The following is a 24040-nucleotide window of genomic DNA, read 5'->3' as shown; positions in this document are numbered from 1 at the left end:
ACCTTCAGAATGAGAGGACATCTACTCTTTATGACACAACCTTCAGAATGAGAGGACATCTACTCTTTATGACACAACCTTCAGAATGAGAGGACATCTACTCTTTATGACACAACCTTCAGAATGAGAGGACATCTACTCTTTATGACACAACCTTCAAAATGAGAGGACATCTACTCTTTATGACACAACCTTCAGAATGAGAGGACATCTACTCTTTATGACACAACCTTCAGAATGAGAGGACATCTACTCTTTATGACACAACCTTCAGAATGAGAGGACAACTGGTAGGACTGCATTTATTTATGAGGGCAGGTTTTCACACTACCCCGTTGGATAGGAAGGAGCAGATTGTGTTCCCCTGGGCTAGGTGCCTTCCCATGTCTGAGTGGGTGGCTAGGTGCCTTCCCATGTCTGAGTGGGTGGCTTGGGTTACGGAGGGGAAAGGAGAGGAAAGGAGGGGAGGAGAGGCATGTTCACATTACCACAGCATGACAACACACTCATGCCCATTAATACCCCCCTGGGCCAAGCCACCGTGGATCTCAGCAACAGCCATTCTCTGTCTAGTTACAGTTGGAGTACGGAGTAGATGTGGCAGATTTATATTAGCTTCCTATACGAGATCTGACAATGCTATTTGTCTTTATGGAAGAGAGGAGAGAGAGCCAGGCAACATTTCATTGTTTCATCTCTGTGCTCGTATAAATGTAATTTATTTTTCACATTTGATCAGTGTTTGGATGTCAAGGTTGTGCAGTCTACAGGGATAGATATTACGATATTGTAGGGGCTATATTAGATACATCTTAATGAACCCTTGCAAACGAAGAACCATATATGTGTTTTTATAAACTCTGATATTGGCCAAAAACTAGCCTAATTATAAAGCTATGGAAAGTGGTGTGAATAGCAAACGAACAACATGTCTTCTATCATAAAACTCTAATCAAATAAAATTGTATTTCTCCCATGCTTCATAAACAACAGGTGTAGACTAACAGTGAAATGCTTACTTATGAGCCCTTCCCAACAATACAGAGACAAAACTAGAGAAATAATAACATGTACTAATTAACACACAATGAGTAATGATAACTTGGCTATATACACGGTGTACCAGTACTAGTCATCTACACATGTTTACCATATCAGAATAAACACACAGAGTTTAAACGTGTGTGGGAGTCATTAGCAACCTCCTGTCTCAACCCTGTCATGGCTCTGTCACAGTGGAGCAGTGAAACAGGGCAGTGACCTCTCACCTTCGACCCCAGTCCAGACCACCCCTAATCTCCTGCTACTTTAGACTAGCTCACCTATAGACTGGCTCACCTATAGACTGGCTCACCTATAGACTAGCTCACTTATAGACTGGCTCACCTATAGACTGGCTCACCTATAGACTGAATCACCTATAGAATGGCTCACCTATAGACTGGCTCACCTATAGACTGGCTCACTTATAGACTGGCTCACCTATAGACTAGCTCACTTATAGACTGGCTCACCTATAGACTGGCTCACCTATAGACTGGCTCACCTATAGACTGGCTCACCTATAGACTGGCTCACCTATAGGCTGGCTCACCTATAGACTGGCTCACCTATAGACTGGCTCACTTATATAGTGCTCAAGCTCCTGTTCAGTCAGTCCCCTCTCACCTCCAACCCCAGACCAGCTCCCATTCAATCAGTATCCTCTCACCTCCAACCCCAGACCAGACCAGCTCCTGTTCAGTCAGTATCCTCTCACCTCCAACCCCAGTCCAGACCAGCTTCTGTTCAGTCAGTCCCCTCTCACCTCCAACCCCAGTCCAGACCAGCTCCTGTTCAGTCAGTCCCCTCTCACCTCCAACCCCAGTCCAGACCAGCTCCTGTTCAGTCAGTCCCCTCTCTCCTCCTACCCCAGTCCAGACCAGCTCCTGTTCAGTCAGTCCCCTCTCACCTCCTACCCCAGTCCAGACCAGCTCCTGTTCAGTCAGTCCCCTCTCTCCTCCTACCCCAGTCCAGACCAGCTCCTGTTCAGTCAGTCCCCTCTCACCTCCAACCCCAGTCCAGACCAGCTCCTGTTCAGTCAGTCCCCTCTCTCCTCCTACCCCAGTCCAGACCAGCTCCTGTTCAGTCAGTCCCCTCTCACCTCCTACCCCAGTCCAGACCAGCTCCTGTTCAGTCAGTCCCCTCTCACCTTCTACCCCAGTCCAGACCAGCTCCTGTTCAGTCAGTCCCCTCTCACCTCCAACCCCAGTCCAGACCATTTTTTTAATAATGTTGAATTCCGTTTTAATGCCTAGATTCCGTGAGGACCTCAATTATCATATTTGGACCAGAATGAGGTTCTCCACTACCTATTGTTCCTTCATCTGATGTTTTCATAAATTAATCTGCAGATAATTGCAAAAAACATAGGTCTCTACCAGTACCCGAAGTAATTTGGAGAGCCAAATGAACGTCTTTCTCACCAATACGATTCGGTAGGTTACACTGACTGACGAGACAAGAGTCACTCACTTTAGCCCCGACACCTAGGAAATCCTTTGGTTCACTTGTCCCGAAGCGATATCATGGACATATAAACCCGTTGCATGAACTATGAACTGGATATAGAAGATTGACTTTCTTCAGTCAGTTCGACACCTTTTATAAACTAGTCAACACTTGCTGTTCAGTTGTCAATCTACACACAGTTAATAGCCTAGTTCTACTATGTGCCACAACTCTGTGTGTGTGTGGCTGGCTATGTGATGAATGTGTCAGAAAACAACAATTAGTTGTGGATTTTGACTCATGGATACCACTTATATTACATGCGACGTGCAAAATAAACAAATAGGAGAAGTGTGAAAAACCCAACAGCGTTGCAATTCTTGACACGTTCAAACCGGTGCCTCTGGTACCTACTACCATACCCCGTTCAAACCGGTGCCTCTGGTACCTACTACCATACCCCATTCAAACCGGTGCCTCTGGTACCTACTACCATACCCCATTCAAACCGGTGCCTCTGGTACCTACTACCATACCCCATTCAAACCGGTGCCTCTGGTACCTACTACCATACCCCGTTCAAACCGGTGCCTCTGGTACCTACTACCATACCCCATTCAAACCGGTGCATCTGGTACCTACTACCATACCCCATTCAAAGGCACTTCAGTTTTCTGCCCACGGATCTAACCTTAATTCTCTCCTCTTCCTCCTCTAGTGTAGAAAACCTCTGTAGTTTTTCTACACTACAGGGGTTTTTCTACACTAGAGGGGGTTGTTCTATTCTGTTTTCACCTCATTTCATTCTCTATCTCTCTCCTCATCTTTCATATCCCCATCTCCCTATCATGTCCCCCCCACTCTAACACATTGTTTTTCCATTGCTCCCCTTAACCCTCAGTCCTTTCCCCTCTCTCTTCTCATCTTTCCTCTCCTCTCCTCCTCTTTGTTTTCCCATCTGTTCCTGGTCCGTCTCCCTGTGATTTACAACCTCTGTCTACAGAGTTCAGGAGAGGCTCCTGACAGGCCGGGGTGTCTGGTGTCAGCTGACCTGAGAGGAGGAGTCTGTCTAGACCAGAGTTCAGGAGAGGCTCCTGACAGGCCGGGGTGTCTAGTGTCAGCTGACCTGAGAGGAGGAGTCTGTCTAGACCAGAGTTCAGGGGTGGTAGTTCTTACTTTAGGCTCTTTGAGTTGAAAGTGGTATTCATTCTAAATGCTGTTGTGCGTCATCACACCTAGAGATGTCACGTCTGTGGTGTCTTATTCCACACAAAGTACCGCCAGTGACTCAAAAACCTGCTACGCTAGTTGAATCAATCAAGCACATTTTATACAGCCCTTTTTACATGAGCAATTGTCACAAAGTGCTTTACAGATACCCAGGCTAAAACCCCCAAAGAGCATGCAATGCAGAGGCAGAAGCAGGAACCAAGGAAGAAATCTAGATAGAAAGCTTAGGCCTATGGTGAACTGTATTGTGTCCAGTCCCACTGAGTCTCAGTCTGTTCTCCTCTTTCACAGGCATCCCATTGCACCCTCCATCATCCATCCATCATGAGTTCCTGGGTTGTGAACAAGAAAGGAGGGCTGCGGTACTGCCACCACTTCCTCACAGACAACAGCATCTTTCATGGTGAGTGTCTCACACACACACACGCACACACACACACGCACGCACGCACGCACGCACGCACGCACGCACGCACGCACGCACGCACGCACGCACGCACGCACGCACACACACACACACACACACACACACACACACACACACACACACACACACACACACACACACACACACACATAGATATCAGATCTTAATTTGACCAGTTTCTCACAGCAGGAAAATAATCCTGCAGTAACAGGAAATATGAATTATTATGTGCATAATGATTAATGGCTATTTTTGTAGGGGTTAATACATTTTTCATTAGGGCAAATCAAGTCATACATTTTAGTGGAAATTACAAACTTTAGAAGCTTTTTTATTGCTTTTTTATTGCTCTTCCAATACATTTCCTGCTTCCAGGAGAGTTCTCTGCGACAACAGAGTGATCATATTAAGAGAAATTACGTGGGTGATGGCAAAACATTTATTTATTAAATTGTATTTAACTTGATGGAACACAAGGGGGCGATATGCCTCAGCTGTTGCGGCACTGCAGTTCATTCTGCAATACTATAACGCATTACACGGAGCCCAAGAGTCATCACCAACCATCATCACTAAGACAGGAAAACACTAAATGTCACAACATGACAATTCACCAGGTAATGTAACAAACCCTGCAGCACCATTGGGAGCATCAAAATAACTACCTGCAGGGGTGTCTGTGTATTTGAGGAGAGAGTGTGTGACACACTTTGGTTATTACAGAGAGCCACAGGTGGCCCTCACAGTGGAATAATTAGGTTATGATCTATTCTAAGTTTGCATAGGAAGACAGCTCCCCGATGAGGGAGCGGGGAGAAGAAATAGACTGTGTGTGTTTATATTGACAGGTAAGGTTGCTTTAATGGTGGGGTTTTGACTTTGGTCATGCATCATTTGGTTAAATCCTAAACCTAGGTGCCCCAGGGTTGAACAACTCGAGGACAAAGCATTGTCTGCTCGTTGTCACGTCTCATGCCCATCAGTTGATTATCATTGATTAGCTGGACGTCCTTTAAGTTAGTCTGGTCTGAATAGATGTTGAAAGGTCAACCTGATGAAGACTGGTACGGCTGAACATTTGCTGCTCAGAGAAACATCCCACTGCATTTACTCCCACTTCAGTTAAATGAATATGAAAAGAATACTGAAAGACATTCTGTCTTCAAGGGTTATAGACAGGGCAGCGGGGAACGTTTTCAAACAGAAGAGACACATTGATCTGCAGAGACAAACAGACAAACAGACAGACAGACAGACAGACAGACAGACAGACAGACAGACGTAGTACCTAATACAGAGACAGATAGACATACATAATACCTGCTGCAGAGCCAGCATTTAATCTTTTCACAAATAGTTTCATATTCAAACATTTAAATTGCACAACAATTCCATGTGAATCTGATAATTAGAATGTGTAGACTTTCCGAGATACAGTTTATGTCATCCTGTCATCAGTCATAATGTCTCAGATGACAACCGAACTGACATCATATTCATTAAGTACCAACTCATATTTTCAACTGGTTCTATTACCGAAATATGGTTCCTTTCCCCCCACTTGTTTGATGTTCCCAGACTCTCTATGTTTAACAAAGGCTATTCAAGAGTCCTTCAGTAGAGTCAGAGAGAGAGGGAAGGGAGAAAGGTATTTATGGGGGGGTCCTTACCTACAGGCCAACGTCATGACAGTAGGTTTTGGGAAAAAAATATGACATTCATATCAGCATTGAATTTTTTTTTGCACTTTTAAGTTTGTTCCACCTGAGTGAGTCTGCCCACAAGTCAGATTCCACTATGATGACACACCAAATGTGTTTGATAGATCACGGGAAAAGAGCAGGAATGGGCTTTTGTAGGCTACAGTCCAAGTTATGTCTTCCAGTGATGTGATCGCTGTCGTCATTCAAAGATTATCCAACTTGAATAAACACTTGGAGGTAAGGATGACAGCAGTGGTGTAGTCTACGGCGATACGGGTGTCACTTATTATCGATATCTACATAGCGTATTGATGTGAATCACACTGCTGTTCTCTCATTTAGCTATTTGCGTTTTACGAATTGTGGTTGTTGTGGATGGCTGTTTACAAATCTAAATGTATAGTTGAACCCAATAATGGTTGAATTCAAGAAGTTTAAGCTGCCTATCAATCATTGTTTTTGAAACCAGTGGACAGCCAGTAAAAAATGCTCTCTTGCAACAGCTGCATAGTTCGGATCCCAGCCTACGGAATAAAAGTGGGGCTTTTATTGCTCAATCTAATTCATGCTGATAAAAAAATACATCCATAGGCCTAATGGACACATGCTCAAACTCACACACTTTTGATAGACTTAAAGTGGCAATCTGTAGTTGCTACATCCATTATATGTATATTAATGTAAATATATAATTTAATTGTATTATTATATGTAATAGAAAAGTGATGAGTTAGAAGAAGCCTACATAACCAATCCATAAAGTAAAATGTAACATCCACCTATTGCCAGCTATGTAAACTTTAACATTGATTTATCCTGCAATAGACGTCATTCAACTGGTAACATACATTTTTGTCTTCTTCTAATGCCTCTTAAAAGGAAGTAATCTAAAAGTAACTGAATTTAATCAGATTACATTACTGAGTTTGGGCGATCCAAAAGTTACATAACTGATTACAATTTTGGACAGGTAACTAGTAACTGTAACAGATTACATTTAGAAAGTAACCTACCCAACCCTGGTGACCAATACAATTTGATTTGATTTGACCTGCCGCAGACTGAGAGGAGAGAGGAGAACACACACACACAGACCTGACTCTTCTCCTCTATATTATCCTCTGCCATCTACCCATCTATCCTCTCAACTCTCAGTCCAGAGTGTGAAATATACTGTGGCATTCAGGGGTTCTCTATTATTTTTCACAGGACCTTCTATGGGAAGAAAAAACATCCTAATAGTAAAGACATGTAATTTAACGCTACATTTTTTTTCATTATCTTTTAATTTTAACACAACCAGTCATGGTGTTTTCATCTTATGGTCAACAAATTAAGAGTAGGCTACATGAGCATGTTTGTCAACAAAACAAGGCTACATGAGCATGTTTGTCAACAAAACAAGGCTACATGAGCACGTTTGTCAACAAAACAAGGCCACATGAGCATGTTTGTCAACAAAACAAGGCTACATGGGCATGTTTGTCAACAAAACAAGGCCACACGAGCATGTTTGTCAACAAAACAAGGCTACATGATCATGTTTGTCAACAAAACAAGGCTACATGAGCATGTTTGTCAACAAAACAAGGCTACATGATCATGTTTGTCAACAAAACAAGGCTACATGGGCATGTTTGTCAACAAAACAAGGCCACACGAGCATGTTTGTCAACAAAACAAGGCTACATGATCATGTTTGTCAACAAAACAAGGCTACATGAGCATGTTTGTCAACAAAACAAGGCTACATGATCATGTTTGTCAACAAAACAAGGCTACATGAGCATGCTTGTCAACAAAACAAGGCTACATGAGCATGTTTGTCAACAAAACAAGGCTACATGATTATGTTTGTCAACAAAACAAGGCTACATGAGCATGTTTGTCCACTCCAAAACCCAGCATCATAACAGTGCGCTGTGCACTCGTGCCATCTGAGACACACACAGTTAAGTAGACCGGAAGTGACACATTTTTTAAAATGGATAAAGGCCTGAGTTAACTGCACTGAACAAAAATATAAATGCAACATGTAAAGTGGTGGTCCCATGTTTTATGAGCTGAAATAAAAGATTACAGAAATGTTCCATACTCACAAAAAGTTTATTTATCTCAAATGTTGTGCACAAATGTGTTAACATTCCTGTTAGTGAGCATTTCTCCTTTGCCAAGATTATTTTTTATTTTTTATTTTACCTTTATTTTACCAGGCAAGTCAGTTAAGAACAAATTCTTATTTTCAATGACGGCCTAGGAACAGTGGGTTAACTGCCTTGTTCAGGGGCAGAACGACATATTTGTACCTTGTCAGCTCGGGGATTCGATCTTGCAATACATACACCTGACAGGTGTGGCATATCAAGAAGCTGATTAAACAGCATGATCATTACACAGGTGCACCTTATGCTGGGGACAATAAAAGGGAACTCTAAAATGTGCAGTTTTGTCACACAACACAATGCCACAGATGTCTCAAGTTTTGATGGAGCGTGCAATTGCCCTGCTGACTGCAGTAATGTCCACCAGAGCTGTTGCCAGATAATTTAATGTTCATGTCTCTACCATAACACGCCTCCAATGTTTTAGAGAATATGGCATTACGTCCGACCGGCCTCACAACCGCAGACCACGTCTAACCACGCCAGCCGAGGACCTCCACATCCGGCTTCTTCACCTGCGGGATTGTCTGAGACCAACCACTGTTGATGAAGCTGTGGGTTTACACAACCAACAATTTTCTGCACAAACGATCAGAAACCGTCTCAGGGAAGCTCATCTGCGTGCTCGTCGTCCTCACCAGGGTCTTGACCTGACTGCAGTTCGGCTTCGTAACCGAATTCAGTGGGCAAATGCTCACCTTTTGATGGCCACTGGCACATTGGAGAAGTGTTCTCTTTATGGATGAATCCTGGTTTCAACTGTACCAGACAGATGACAGACACCGTGTTGTCTGGGTTAGCGGTTTTCTAATGTCAATGTTGTGAACAGAGTGCCCCATGGTGGCGGCGATGTTATGGTATGAGCAAGCATAAGCTACGGACCAGAAATACAATTGCATTTCATCGATGGCAATTTGAATGCCAAAATATACTGTGACGAAATCCTGAGGCCCATTATCGTGCCTTTCATCCGCCGCCATCACCTCATGTTTCAGCATGATAATGCATGGCTCCATGTCGCAAAGATCTGTACCCAATTCCTGGAACTGTCCCAGTTCTTCACTGGCCCACATACTTACCAGACATGTAACCCATTTAGCATGTTTGGGATGCTCCGGATCGACGTGTACGACAGCGTGTTTCAGTTCTCACCAATATCCAGCAACCTCGCACAGCCATTGAAAAGGAGTGGGACAACATTCCTCAGGCCTGATCAACTCTATGCGAAGGAGATGTGTCACACTAGATACTGACAGGTTTTCGGATCTATTTATTTTCAATTGAGTGATTTCCTTTTATGAACTATAACTCAGTAAAATCTTTGAAATTGTTGCATTTATATTTTTGTTCAGTGTGTTTTCATTTATCCACCATATTTGATGGGAATGTCTCAGGAATGGGATGAAAAGTGCAGCCACATGGAAAAATTGTAAATGTTTAAACCATGACACAGAGGTGGGGGTGTTCGTTTAATTTGGATATTTACTACTGTAGCAGTACAAATTGCATTTTAAACAAATAGCAGCAGAATTATTAAATTAGCATAATTTATTTGTTGCATTTTGGCAGACTCATGTCTCATTCAGCGGGTCTGAGACCCCCCTGGCCCCCCGTAATTCACACTCTGTCTGTCTCTCCCTCCAATTTTATCTCCTTTTCTCCTCTACTCTCCTGTCCTCTCCTGTCTTCTCCTCTCCTGTCCTCTCCTGTCCTTTCCTCTCCTCTCCTGTCCTGTCCTGTCTTCTCCTGTCCTCTCCTCTCCCCCTCATCCCTTCTTTCTATGGACGAAAGAGTGGCTGATTGTGTGTATCCAGCAGTAGGGTGTTAATCAGAGGGTTAGAGAGTGGAATGGAGGAAAGAATAGAAGGGTGAAAGCTCCTGTGATCAAGCTTGGGGGAGATACGGAGCATTTGACATCTAAATCAACGTAGGCAACAAGCGTAAAGTCTCTCATGCTTACACACACACACACACACACACACACACACACACACACACACACACACACACACACACACACACACACACACACACACACACACACACACACACACACACACACACACACACACACACACACACACACACACACACACTGCAGGAGGGTGAAGACTACTACTACATGTGGGTGGGCTGTGAGGAGACGGGCCTCTTTGTACTTCCAGACAGCTATTGACCTTTGAATACATCTGCTGGGATGCTCATCAATACAGGCACTTCTGTGTGTGTTTCGTCTGTGTATCTGTGCTGGGATGCCCATCAATACAGGACTGTGTGTGTGTGTGTGTGTGTGTGTGTGTGTGTGTGTGTGTGTGTGTGTGTGTGTGTGTGTGTGTGTGTGTGTGTGTATATATATCAGACCAATGTTTCATTAGGGACATGACTGAGAGTGGAAAACACCATCCAATGGGTCTAACATGAGAACATGTGTGAGGGATGCAGAACGTCCCTCTTCTTCCCTATATGTAGTGGTAGAAATAGCGCCCAATTGTCATACTTGAGTAAAAGTAAAGATACCTTAATAGAAAATGCCTCAAGTAAAAGTGAAAGTCACTCAGTGAAATACTACTTGATTAAAAGTCTAAAAGTATTTGTTTTTAAATATACTTAAGTATCAAAAGTATTTATTTATTTATTTAAGGATAGCCAGGGACACACTACAACACGCAGACATCATTTCCAAACGAAGCATGCGTGTTAGTGAGTCTGCCAGATCAGAGGTAGTTGGGATGGCTGGGGACGTTCTCTTGAGAAATGCGTGAATTGAACAGTTTTCCTGTCCTGCTAAGAATTCTAAATGTAATGAGTACTTTTGGGTGCCAGGGAAAATGAAAGGAGTAAAAAGTACATTATTTTCTTTTGGAATTTAGTAAAGGGAAAAGTAGTCAAAAATATGAATCGTTTTTTAATTTTATTTATTTTATTTAACCTTTATTTAACCAGGTAGGCAAATTGAGAACACGTTCTCATTTACAATTGCGACCTGGCCAAGATAAAGCAAAGCAGTTCGACACATACAACAACACATAGTTACACATGGAGTAAAAACAAACATATAGTCAATAATACAGTGGAAAAAAAAAAGTCTATATACAATGTGAGCAAGTGAGGTGAGATAAGGGAGGTGAAGGCAAACAGATATATGTATAAATAAATAAAAATATAAAAAGGCCATGGAGGCGAAGTGAGTACAACACAGCAAGTAAAATAAAAACTAAAAAAAAAGAAACACTGGAATGGTTGGTTTGCATTGGAAGAAAGTGCAAAGTAGAGACAGAAATAATGGGGTGCAAAGGAGCAAAATAAATTAATAAATAAATACAGTAGGTAAAGAGGTAGTTGTTTGGGCTAAATTGTAGATGGGTTATGTACAGGTGCAGTAATCTATGAGCTGCTCTGACAGCTGGTGCTTAAAGCTAGTGAGGGAGATAGGTGTTTCCAGTTTCAGAGATTTTTGTAGTTCGTTCCAGTCATTGGCAGCAGAGAACTGGAAGGAGAGGCGTCCAAAGGAAGAATTGGTTTTGGGGGTGACTAGAGAGATATACCTGCTGGAGCGCGTGCTACAGGTAGGTGCTGCTATGGTGACCAGCGAGCTGAGATAAGGGGGGACTTTACCTAGCAGGGTCTTGTAGATGACCTGGAACCAGTGGGTTTGGCGACGAGTATGAAGCGAGGGCCAGCCAACGAGAGTGTACAGGTCGCAGTGGTGGGTAGTATATGGGGCTTTGGTGACAAAACGGATGGCACTGTGATAGACTGCATCCAATTTATTGAGTAGGGTTTTGGAGGCTATTTTGTAAATGACATCACCGAAGTCGAGGATTGGTAGGATGGTCAGTTTTACAAGGGTATGTTTGGCAGCATGAGTAAAGGATGCTTTGTTGCGGAATAGGAAGCCAATTCTAGATTTGACTTTGGATTGGAGATGTTTGATGTGGGTCTGGAAGGAGAGTTTACAGTCTAACCAGACACCTAGGTATTTGTAGTTGTCCACATATTCTAAGTCAGAGCCGTCCAAAGTAGTGATGTTGGACAGGCGGGCAGGAGCAGGCAGCGATCGGTTGAAGAGCATGCATTTGGTTTTACTTGTATTTAAGAGCAGTTGGAGGCCACGGAAGGAGAGTTGTATGGCATTGAAGCTCGCTTGGAGGGTTGTTAACACAGTGTCAAAAGAAGGGCCAGAAGTATACAGAATAGTGTCGTCTGCGTAGAGGTGGATCAGAGAATCACCAGCAGCAAGAGCGACATCATTGATGTAAACAGAGAAGAGAGTCGGTCCAAGAATTGAACCCTGTGGCACCCCCATAGAGACTGCCAGAGGCCCGGACAACAGACCCTCCGATTTGACACACTGAACTCTATCAGAGAAGTAGTTGGTGAACCAGGCGAGGCAATCATTAGAGAAACCAAGGCTGTCGAGTCTGCCAATGAGGATGTGGTGATTGACAGAGTCAAAAGCCTTGGCCAGGTCAATGAATACGGCTGCACAGTATTGTTTCCTATCGATGGCGGTTACGATATCGTTTATGACCTTGAGCGTGGCTGAGGTGCACCCATGACCAGCTCTGAAACCAGATTGCATAGCGGAGAAGGTGTGGTGTGATTCGAAATGGTCGGTAATCTGTTTGTTGACTTGGCTTTCGAAGACCTTAGAAAGGCAGGGTAGGATAGAAATAGGTCTGTAGCAGTTAGGGTCAAGGGTGTCCCCCCCTTTGAAGAGGGGGATAACCGCAGCTGCTTTCCAATCTTTGGGGATCTCAGACGACACGAAAGAGAGGTTGAAGAGCCTAGTAATAGGGGTGGCAACAATTTCAGCAGATAGTTTTAGAAAGAAAGGGTCCAGATTATCTAGCCCGGCTGATTTGTAAGGGTCCAGATTTTGCAGCTCATTAAGAACATCAGCTGACTGTATTTGGGAGAAAGAGAAATGGGGAAGGCTTGGGCGAGTAGCAGAGGGGAGGGCAGTGCTGTTGTCCGGGGTAGGGGTAGCCAGGTGGAAAGCATGGCCAGCCGTAGAAAAATGCTTATTGAAATTCTCAATTATAGTGGATTTGTCGGTGGTGACAGTGTTTCCTATCTTCAGAGCGGTTGGAAGCTGGGAGGTGGTGTTCTTATTCTCCATGGACTTTACGGTGTCCCAGAACTTTTTTGAATTTGTGTTGCAGGAAGCAAATTTCTGCTTGAAAAAGCTAGCCTTGGCTGTTCTAACTGCCTGTGTATATTGGTTTCTGGCTTCCCTGAAAAGTTGCATATCACGGGGGCTGTTCGATGCTAATGCAGAACGCCATAGGATGTTTTTCTGTTGGTTAAGGGCAGTCAGGTCAGGAGAGAACCAAGGGCTATATCTGTTCCTGGTTCTAAATTTCTTGAATGGGGCATGCTTATTCAAGATGGTGAGGAAGGCATTTAAAAAAAATGACCAGGCATCCTCTACTGACGGGATGAGATCAATATCCTTCCAGGATACCCCGGCCAGGTCGATTAGGAAGGCCTGCTCGCTGAAGTGTTTCAGGGAGCGTTTGACAGTGATGAGTGGAGGTCGTTTGACCGCTGACCCATTACGGATGCAGGCAATGAGGCAGTGATCGCTGAGATCTTGGTTGAAAACAGCAGAGGTGTATTTGGAGGGCAAGTTTGTTAGGATGATATCTATGAGGGTACCCGTGTTTACGGAATTGGGGTGGTACCTGGTAGGTTCATTGATAATTTGTGTGAGATTGAGGGCATCAAGCTTAGATTGTAGGGTGGCTGGGGTGTTGAGCATGTTCAAATTTAGGTCGCCTAGCAGCACGAGCTCTGAAGATAGATGGGGGGCAATCAGTTCACATATAGTGTCCAGAGCACAGCTGGGGGCAGAGGGTGGTCTATAGCAGGCGGCAACGGTGAGAGACTTGTTTTTAGAGAGGTGGATTTTTAAAAGTAGAAGTTCAAATTGTTTGGGGACAGACCTGGATAGTATAACAGAACTCTGCAGGCAGTCTTTGCAGTAGATTGCAACACCGCCCCCTTTGGCCGTTCTATCTTGTCTGAAAATATTGTAATTGGGGATAAAAATGTCTGAATTTTTGGTGGTCTTTCTAAGCCAGGATTCAGACACGGCTAAAACATCCGGGTTGGTAGAGTGTGCTAAAGCAGTGAACAAAACAAACTTAGGGAGGAGGCTTCTAATGTTAACATGCATGAAGCCAAGGCTATTACGGTTACAGAAGTCATCAAAAGAGAGCGCCTAGGGAATAGGAGTGGAGCCAGGTACTGCAGGGCATGGATTCACCTCTACATCACCAGAGGAACAGAGGAGAAGTACGATAAGGGTACGGCTAAAAGCTATGAGAATTGGTCGCCTAGAGCTACTAGAGCAGAGAGTAAAAGGAAGTTTCTGGGGGCGATAAAATAGTTTAAAGGAATAATGTACAGACAAAGGTATGGTAGGATGTGAATACAGTGGAGGTAAACCTAGGTATTGAGTGATGATGAGAGAGATCTTGTCTCTAGAAACATCATTGAAACCAGGGGATGTCATCGCATATGTGGGTGGTGGAACTGAGAGGTTGGATATGGTATAGAGAGCAGGGCTAGAATCTCTACAGTGAAATAAGCCAATAAACACTAACCAGAACAGCAATGGACAAGGCATATTTACATTAAGGAGAGGCATGCTTAATCGAGTGATCAATAAGGGTCCAGTGAGTAGAGGTTGGTTGGGGTCGTGGCGATCCAGACAGCTGGCCGGGTATATGGCTATCGGTAGCAGCATAGGAGGGAGGTCTGTTTGTAGATACCTCGTGCGTTTCCGTCGGTAGGTTCCGTGTAGTGGGGTTTTGTTCAGATAGCAGCCGATAAGACAGCTAACGATTAGCGGGCCTCAGATGAGCGTTCAGGTAACGTCGGGACGGAGGTGCCAGTTGGATAAATCCCTCGGGCAGATAACGTCGGCAGTCAGTCGTGAAGGCCCGGTGGGGTTCCGTATCTGCAGCAGCAACAAAAACGGGTCCGGATGGTGATGGAACTCCTCAGCTGGCTAGCTCCAGCATGATTTGAGTTTGCTCCGGGGTCGACGTAAGCCAATAGTCACACGGTATGCAGCTAGCTAGCTGCGAAATCAAGGTGCAAGTGTCCAGAGCCTGCGGTTGGAATCCGGGGAAACTGAGAGAAAAAAAGTCCCGGAATGCTCCGGTCCGAGTCGCGTTGCACAAAGTGCCGGTAGATTATCGAGCTAAAGGAATAGCTGATGACCGCAAAACGTGGGCAGCTGAAACACCAACGCTAGCCAGCAAACCGGCTAATTTCGGGGCAGCTACAGATTAGCTTCTGGCTAGCTATCGGAGTAGCTTCTGGTTAGCTTTCAGGCTAGCTTCTGAATTAGCCCCTGGCTATCTTCCACGATGGATTTTCAGATTGAGGTAAATAATAATATTGTAATTGGTGAAGCGGGTTGCAGGAAAGCTTTTACAGGAAAGCTTTTGTAGTTGAGTTCTTGGATAATAAAATAAATTAAAGATATGTGAAGAAAAGGTGTAAATATATATATAGTAAAGTACAGACACCTCAAAAAACTACTTAAGTAGTACTTTAAAGTATTTTTACTTGAGTACTTTACACCACTGCCTATGCAGTACAGTATGTAACAATACTTGTATTGGTTTTATAAGTGTTTGTTATGCAATTTGGCAGTATGTTTACAGATTTGTTTGAAGAATGATAGGTTTGCCTATCGATAGATTGTATCTTCTTTGTCATATATGTATTTGTCATGGTGATTTATCAAAATATTATTTGTGTTCCTCATTGATAAACCTACGTAGCCTATCGAGTTTCATTGTCAAGTTTGTTTAGATGTTTGGTGTCTCCCTGCACATGAAAAGGGTGAGCTCCTTTTCCTGGCCTTCCTTGACTGTAGAATATAATCAGACTTGTGCTGCCTTCATAACCAAGTGGGAAGGTGGTAATTACCAGTTGTGAAGTCGTAAATACCAGTTGGTTGCATTCACATGCTTTGAACTCTTTGAGAAATGCCGATTGGCTAATGGCCAAAAGGCTGAGTCAACCATACACCAAAAGGACAGCTACTGTATCAAGTTTGTAAACAAATTATTGTTTTCAAAAACCACATTTATATATATTGCTTTTTATAAATAATGTTTTGTCATCAACAGAAAAGTGTTTGGTCGTGGTTTCTATATCTACATGTCAATGAAGAAAGCATTATATCACATTCAAATGTTTTCATTCCATTTTAAATAGGAACAATCTGAATATTGCTGTTTTTCAAAAGCTGTAGAACTGGCAGTGATCAAGTTTAACATTTTCAGATGAACAGTAAAAACCGACAGAACACTTCAATTACAATAACATTCTCAGTAACGGCTACAGAAAAGTTTTTCTTGCAATGACTGTGATACGTTGCTGTTGATCTACACTAGTTGAATGCACTGACTGTCCCTCTGCAGAAGAGTGTCCGCTAAATGAACAAAAATGTCAACGCTGCAAAGCATGCTCGTTCTGATTCTAATGAACTCTGCCAACAAACAAGACCAAATTTGGTTGGTCTGGACCGGACCAAACCTGAACAAATCATAGACGTCCATGTTTCACAAGTTTGGACAGCACAGTATAGTATATTACAGTACAGCATATTACAGTTCCATACAGTATAGTACAGTATAGTACAGTAGAGCACAGTATAGTACAGTAGAGTACAGTATAGTACAGTTCCATACAGTATAGTACAGTAGAGTACAGTATAGTACAGTTCCATACAGTATAGTATAGTAGAGTACAGTATAGTACAGTAGAGTACAGTATAGTACAGTAGAGTACAGTATAGTACAGTAGAGTACAGTATAGTATAGTAGAGCACAGTAGAGTACAATATAGTACAGTAGAGTACAGTACAGTATAGTGCATTACAGTACAGTATAGTGCATTACAGTACAGTAGAGTACAATATAGCACAGTATAGTATAGTAGAGTACAGTATAGTACAGTAGAGTACAGTATAGTACAGTATAGTACAGTAGAGTACAGTAGAGTACAGTAGAGTAGCGTGCATTACAGTACAGTATAGTACAGTAGAGTACAGTATAGTACAGTTCCATACAGTATAGTATAGTAGAGTACAGTATAGTACAGTAGAGTACAGTAGAGTACAGTATAGTACAGTAGAGTACAGTATAGTATAGTAGAGCACAGTAGAGTACAATATAGTACAGTAGAGTACAGTACAGTATAGTGCATTACAGTACAGTATAGTGCATTACAGTACAGTAGAGTACAATATAGCACAGAGTACAGCACAGTATAGTGCATTACAGTACAGTAGAGTACAGTTCCATACAGTATAGTATAGTAGAGTACAGTATAGTACAGTAGAGTACAGTATAGTACAGTAGAGTACAGTATAGTACAGTACAGTACAGTAGAGTACAATATAGTACAGTAGAGTACAGTACAGTATAGTGCATTACAGTACAGTATAGTGCATTACAGTACAGTAGAGTACAGTACAGTATAGTACAGTAGAGTACAGTATAGTAGAGTAGAGTACTGTACATTATAGTACAGTAGAGTACAGTATAGTAGAGTAGAGTACTGTACATTAAAGTACAGTAGAGTACAGTAGAGTACAATACAGTTTAGTTCAGTTCAGTAGAGAACAGTAGGGTACAGTACAATATAGCACAATATGCTGTACTCTATTGTACTCTACCGTACTCTATTGTACTCTACTATACTGTACTATACTATACTGTACTGTGCTATGCTGTGCTGTCCAAACTTGTGAAACATTGACATCTATAATTGGTTCGTATTTGGTTCGATCCGGACCAAATCTGAACCAATAATAAACCATCTATGTTTGAGCCAAATCGTGGCCGGTCTTGACCAGATGTCTGTGGAAAAGGAAATCAATGCTGGACCGGACCAGATGTCTGTGGAAAAGGAAATCAATGCTGGACCGAACCAAATCTGAACCAATCATAAACCATCTATGTTTGAGCCAAATCAATGCCGGACCGGACCAGATGTCTGTGGAAAAGGAAATCAATGCCGGACCGGACCAGGTGTCTGTGGAAAAGGAAATCAATGCCGGACCGGACCAGGTGTCTGTGGAAAAGGAAATCAATGCCGGACCGGACCAGGTGTCTGTGGAAAAGGAAATCAATGCCGGACCGGACCAGGTGTCTGTGGAAAAGGAAATCAATGCCGGACCGGACCAGGTGTCTGTGGAAAAGGAAATCAATGCCGGACCGGACCAGGTGTCTGTGGAAAAGGAAATCAATGCCGGACCGGACCAGGTGTCTGTGGAAAAGGAAATCAATGCCGGACCGGACCAGGTGTCTGTGGAAAAGGAAATCAATGCCGGACCGGACCAGGTGTCTGTGGAAAAGGAAATCAATGCCGGACCGGACCAGGTGTCTGTGGAAAAGGAAATCAATGCCGGACCGGACCAAATCTGAACCAAACATAGACGTCTAAAAAAAAAAGACATCTGTGAAATATTTTAATCAAGGCCAGCGTGGACAGACCAAATTTCAACATCTTTCCAACATCCATGGACCTCGGTGTAAGATGTTTCTCACTGGGACATCATGGTTGTTCCCCTGCTCAGAAGTTGCATGCATCAACTAAGGTTTCTATCAGCACCAGATGACTATAACAAATGATATGATTAGCTGAAGAATACAATACATATCCAGGCGTTGTAAGATCTGCCATGCGTCAGCAACGCCTGTGCAGAGGAAGCGGCCCTACGGACATAAGGGTCTGCTGCAATACAGTATCAGCTCAATCAGGAAATTACCTTTAAATGTCTATCATACTACAACTCGGATCTTCAGCCCCCCGCAATGAATCCTCCAGAGTAACGTTGAACCTCATTCTGAAGTTGAATTCCATTGGAGCAGATGAGAGAAAAACGGGGTGCCGTTTGGAAATGATCAGGTCTAGTTTCTCATCAGACTGACTACACACTGGGCACATATGTCATTTCAAGGTCTAGCTTTGATTTACATTTGGTTTGAGTTGTCAACTAACGTAAATTCAAAGTGAAATGAATAAAGCATTTCACTGTGACATTAGATTTAAGTTCAAATTTGGGTGAATTAAAAAAGAGAAAATTCCCTTACGTTGATGGCTTTTTACTAATTTAATTTGTTGATTCAGCGTCATCACGTTGAATTGTTTTGTTGAAAAGAAGTGGAAATAACTTTGATTTCAACCAGTTTTTTTGCAAAGTGGGTATGTTGCTAGGTCTACAAGTGTGGCTACATATACAATGCATTTGGAAAGTATTCAGACCCCTTGACTTTTTCCACATTTTGTTACGTTACAGCCCTGCTCTAAAATGGATTTAATATTTTTTCCCCTCATCCATCTACACACAACACCCCATAATGACAAAGCAAAAACAGGTTTTTATAATTTTGGGGGGAAAAAAACAGAACCTTAACAGATACATTATTTACATAAGTATTCAGATCCTTTGCTATGAGACTAGAAATTGAGCTCAGGTGCATCCTGTTTCCATTGATCATCCTTGAGATGTTTCTACAACTTGATTGGAGTCCACCTGTGGTAAATTCAATTGATTGAACATGATTTGGAAAGGCACACACCTGTTTATATAAGGTCCCACAGTTGACAGTACATGTCAGAGCAAAAACCAAGCCATGAGGTCGGATGAATTGTTCGTAGAGCTCCGAGACAGGATTGTGTCGAGGCACAGATCTGGGGAAGGGTACCAAAACATTTCTGCAGCATTGAAGGTCCCCAAGAGGCCTCCATCATTCTTAAATGGAAGAAGTTTGGAACCACCAAGACTCTTCCTAGAACTGGCCGCTCGGCCAAACTGACCAATTGGAGGAGAAGGGCCTTTGTTAGGGAGGTGAACCCGATGGAACCCGATGGAACCCGATGGTCACTCTGACAGAGCTCCAGAGTTCCTCTGTGGAGATGGGAGAACATTCCAGAAGGACAACCATCTCTGCAGCACGCCACCAATCAGGCCTTTATGGTAGAGTGGCCAGACGGAAGTCACTCCTTAGTAAAAGGCACATGACAGCCCGCTTGGAGTTTGCCAAAAGGCACCCAAAGGAATCTCAGACCATGAGAAACAAGATTCTCTGGTCTGATGAAACCAAGATTGAACTCTTTGGCCTGAATGCCAAGTGTTACGTCTGGAGGAAACCTGGCACCATCTCTATGGTGAAGCATGATGGTGGCAGCATCATGCTATGGGGATGTTTTTCAGTGGCAGGGACTGGGAGACTAGTCAGGATCGAGGGAAAGATACAGAAAGTACAGAGAGATCCTTGATGAAAACCTGCTCCAGAGCGCTCAGGACCTCAGACTGGGCCGAAGGTTCACCTTCCAACAGGACAAGACCCTAAGCACACAGCCAAGAAAACGCAAGAGTGGCTTCGGGACAAGTCTCTGAATGTCCTTCAGTGGCCCAGCCAGATCCGGACTTGAACCTGATCTTTGGAGAGACCTGAAAATAGCTGTGCAGAGATGCTCCCTATCCAACCTGACATAGCTTGAGAGGATCCATAGAGAAGAATGTGAGGAACTCCCCAAATATAGGTGTGCCAAGCTCATAGCGTCATACCCAAGAAGACTTGAGGCTGTAATCGCTGCCAAAGGTGCTTCAACAAAGTACTTTGTAAAGGGTCTGAATACTTATGTAAATGTGATATTTCTGTTTTTTTTATTTTATAAATGTGTTAACATTTCTAAAAACCTGTTTTTTCTTTTTCATTATGGTGTATTGGGTGTAGATTGATGAGGGGGAAAAAACGATTTAATCATTTTAGAATAAGGCTGTAACGTAACAAAATGTGGAAAAAGTCAAGAGGTCTGAGTACTTTCCGAATGCACTATATTACCCTTTTCACAGCGATAGCCTATTTTTTAATTCAAACAACCAAAAGGTAGCCAGCCTTCTAATAATGTACCCGATAGGAGCAAATCCATTCGTCAAGGATGGAATTAGATATGAGAAAATCCATTCTCAAGCGAGGGAAATTACTCGGTAATTGTTTGACGCAGCCCCGGGGCGATTACCATCACGCACAGAAGCTATCATTTGAAGTGGAAACAAACATAGGCTAAATGAAGATTTTACCAGGCTTCTGTTTTAAGATACAGTTTGTTCAATAGGGTATCCATTTTCTGAACAGTTTACGTCTTTTGTGGATGCAGCAGTGGCAGGGCACGTGTGATAATAATACCGTCCTGGGTAATAGAAAGCACCGAGAAGTAGGTCAAATAATAAATAAACCGTTTCTCTTCTCTGGACCTGATGTTCCTTTTCACGTGAACTCCCCAGAGCCCCGTCGCATCGCGCGCTCTCCACGTCAGAGCCCGGTGAGATGAAAGGTAATAGAACGTCTGTCAGAACAAAAGTTTTAGTTTTTCATTCCTGATTCTCATGGAACACAATTGTAAGTCTGCAACTCAATGTGAAATCACACAGAACTGTCGTCAATTAGCCTACATGGCAAACAACCCGTGAATGATTTTTGTTCATAGCGTATCGGAAATTTTCTTAGGCTATTTTGAGTCCCTTGCAAGGTAATATACTTTCTCCATTGTATCTGCTGGCTGTAATTTAACATGTCCACTAGCTCCCCGTGTATGACAGCCCCACAACCCCCCTTCCCTTCTCCCGGCTATCGCATACATTTGCCAAGAGAATCGACTTATCACATTATCTTCGCTCGGCACGACTGGTGTGAGGATTGTGACACACTCCATCACCTCTGCTCTCTCTGCGCAGAGAGTTAAGCAGAGATGTGTGAGTGTTGCGCAGGAGAGATGGGCAGCAGGTTTTGTGGAGCGTTCAGAGGGATCCTGTCAGTGTCAGTTCAGATCATCTATGGGTTGTTTGGCGACTGTGTGTCACGGATCAACACATGCATTCCTTTTGGACTAGGAGCAACATGGGGACACAGGGGAATTTCACACCAAAATATGGTATTTTACGTCTTGGCAACTAGGGTTACCCTACTGGAGACTACCTACTGTATGGAAACGATATCCAAAGTGAATGGAAGGACAATAACTAAATGAGAGCACTACCTCAAAATATCATCGCTCCCCCTTTATCCTGGAGCAGAATTACTTATCCAAGGCTATTCAAACAGTAAATCAATTTTTAAATGGCTGAACTTGAAGTATGCAAACATCTCAGTTTTGAGAAGGGTAAGCATTCTACTCACCTCTACTGTTTTTCAATGTATGTTTAATGGTACGCTAGGTGATGAGGGGCGAGGGCGTACTATCATAATGTAGCCTATGTTTAAACCTGGACCGTCTTCTGAACGGATTGCTCTATTCCTAAATTCGTTGACTTGTTTGATTCGGTATTGTTGTTCTTTTTATGGTGACAATGCCTGTGTTTTGTTGGTTTTTGAGTCTGTTATTGTGAGTGTGATAAATAAGCATTAGTTATGCATAGGTGTGGACAAAAATGCACTACGTTGTTGAGTTTAATATCACAGCCCGTGCGTTAATGCCTTTACTATGTAGCCAAACTGTTTATGAAATAACGCTTTTTTGGGGGTATGATCCTATGCATTTTTCAATTTGACTCAGAAACTCATGTTGGGAGTGTCTTTGTCTTGCCAGGAAACCTATCTGTCTTTGTAGAATAGTAGTCTATGGAAGAGCGCACGCCCCGAGAGCGCACGCCCACTCCTGGCAAGTGAGACGCAGCACATGTAGGGAGCTGTCCATGGTGCTGCAGCGGAATGCCTTCTGTTCCCGGCTGGATGTCTGTCGCGAAGAGGCAGAAAATACGCTTTTTTCCTGACAAGAGTTGCATGTGTGCTTGTTGAAACAGTTAGATACATGCTGCCAATGTAAACAAAATAGGCTGTGTAGGCTAACCATTGAGCCATTTTTGAATCACATTTTCTCCAGTATTATATTTTATTTGAATAGAAAAAGGAACACTTCTATCTGTAGGGAGAACATATTCAGGGGCGGACTGGGACCAAAAATCTTTCCTGGCATTTCTACCCCCCATCTCTTAAAGCACCCCCCCCCCCCCAAGAGTCCCCCATTGTTAGCCACATAATGATAATGTTGAGCAAATACCCAAGATAGACCGGGCTAAAAATGGACCAGCCCTTCTGGCATTAGCCAGAAATGCCAGATGGCCAGTCGACCCTGAACAGATTCAAGCTTGTTAAAGGCTCAGAACATTTATCTGTCAAACAATGTAACCCACTCTCTAGCCAGAGGAGACTGGTGCACATTGAAGGCCACCAGCATTCTGTGACGTGTATTGAAGGGTGACAGCAAAATGTTGGTCGTTCACATTTCACAGTTATCAGCTTACTAATCTATTATTGGCCTGTAACATGTGGATAAAGTACCATCGTTTATTATGTGACTGTACCTTGCTACTGAGCCTCTTCAACGGATTTTGGTACTAGATTTGGTTGTGTGTCTAACCGAGCAGAAATTAAATGTTGCTTCATTTTGATCTGGCAGAGTCAGAGGCATATAGACTATAGTGTGTGATGCTAGTCTAGACCTATAGGCTATAGTGTGATGCTAGGCTAGACCTATAGGCTATAGTGTAATGCTAGTCTAGACCAATAGGCTATAGTGTAATGCTAGTCTAGACCTATAGGCTATAGTGTAATGCTAGTCTAGACCTATGGGCTATAGTGTAATGCTAGTCTAGACCTATAGGCTATAGTGTGATGCTAGTCTAGACCTATAGGCTACAGTGTGATGCTAGTCTAGACCTATAGGCTATAGTCTAATGCTAGTCTAGACCTATAGGCTATAGTATAATGCTAGTCTAGACCTATAGGCTATAGTGTGATGCTAGTCTAGACCTATAGGCTACAGTGTGATGCTAGTCTAGACCTATAGGCTATAGTCTAATGCTAGTCTAGACCTATAGGCTATAGTGTGATGCTAGTCTAGACCTATAGGCTATAGTGTGATGCTAGTCTAGACCTATAGGCTATAGTGTGATGCTAGTCTAGACCTATAGGCTATAGTGTGTGATG

At 43.1% G+C, this 24040-nt stretch overlaps 1 protein-coding gene across 1 annotated transcript in view; it reads left to right on the top strand.

Moving 5' to 3' along the window:
* LOC129822546 (1-phosphatidylinositol 4,5-bisphosphate phosphodiesterase eta-1-like) overlaps window positions 1-24040 on the top strand; it is a gene marked incomplete at its 3' end in the record, with an annotated part of 98369 nt that overhangs the window by 14329 nt on the left and 60000 nt on the right. Inside the window, exon 2 of the mRNA XM_055880851.1 lies at window positions 4012-4123. Within this exon, the coding sequence (XP_055736826.1) occupies window positions 4045-4123 (79 nt within the window). The remainder of the gene's footprint in view (window positions 1-4011; window positions 4124-24040) is intronic.

This window comes from Salvelinus fontinalis, chromosome 24, assembly GCF_029448725.1.
Source record: "Salvelinus fontinalis isolate EN_2023a chromosome 24, ASM2944872v1, whole genome shotgun sequence".
NCBI lineage: Eukaryota > Metazoa > Chordata > Actinopteri > Salmoniformes > Salmonidae > Salvelinus > Salvelinus fontinalis.
Note: the sequence above shows the minus strand (reverse complement) of the source record. Positions and strands in the feature narration are given on the sequence as shown.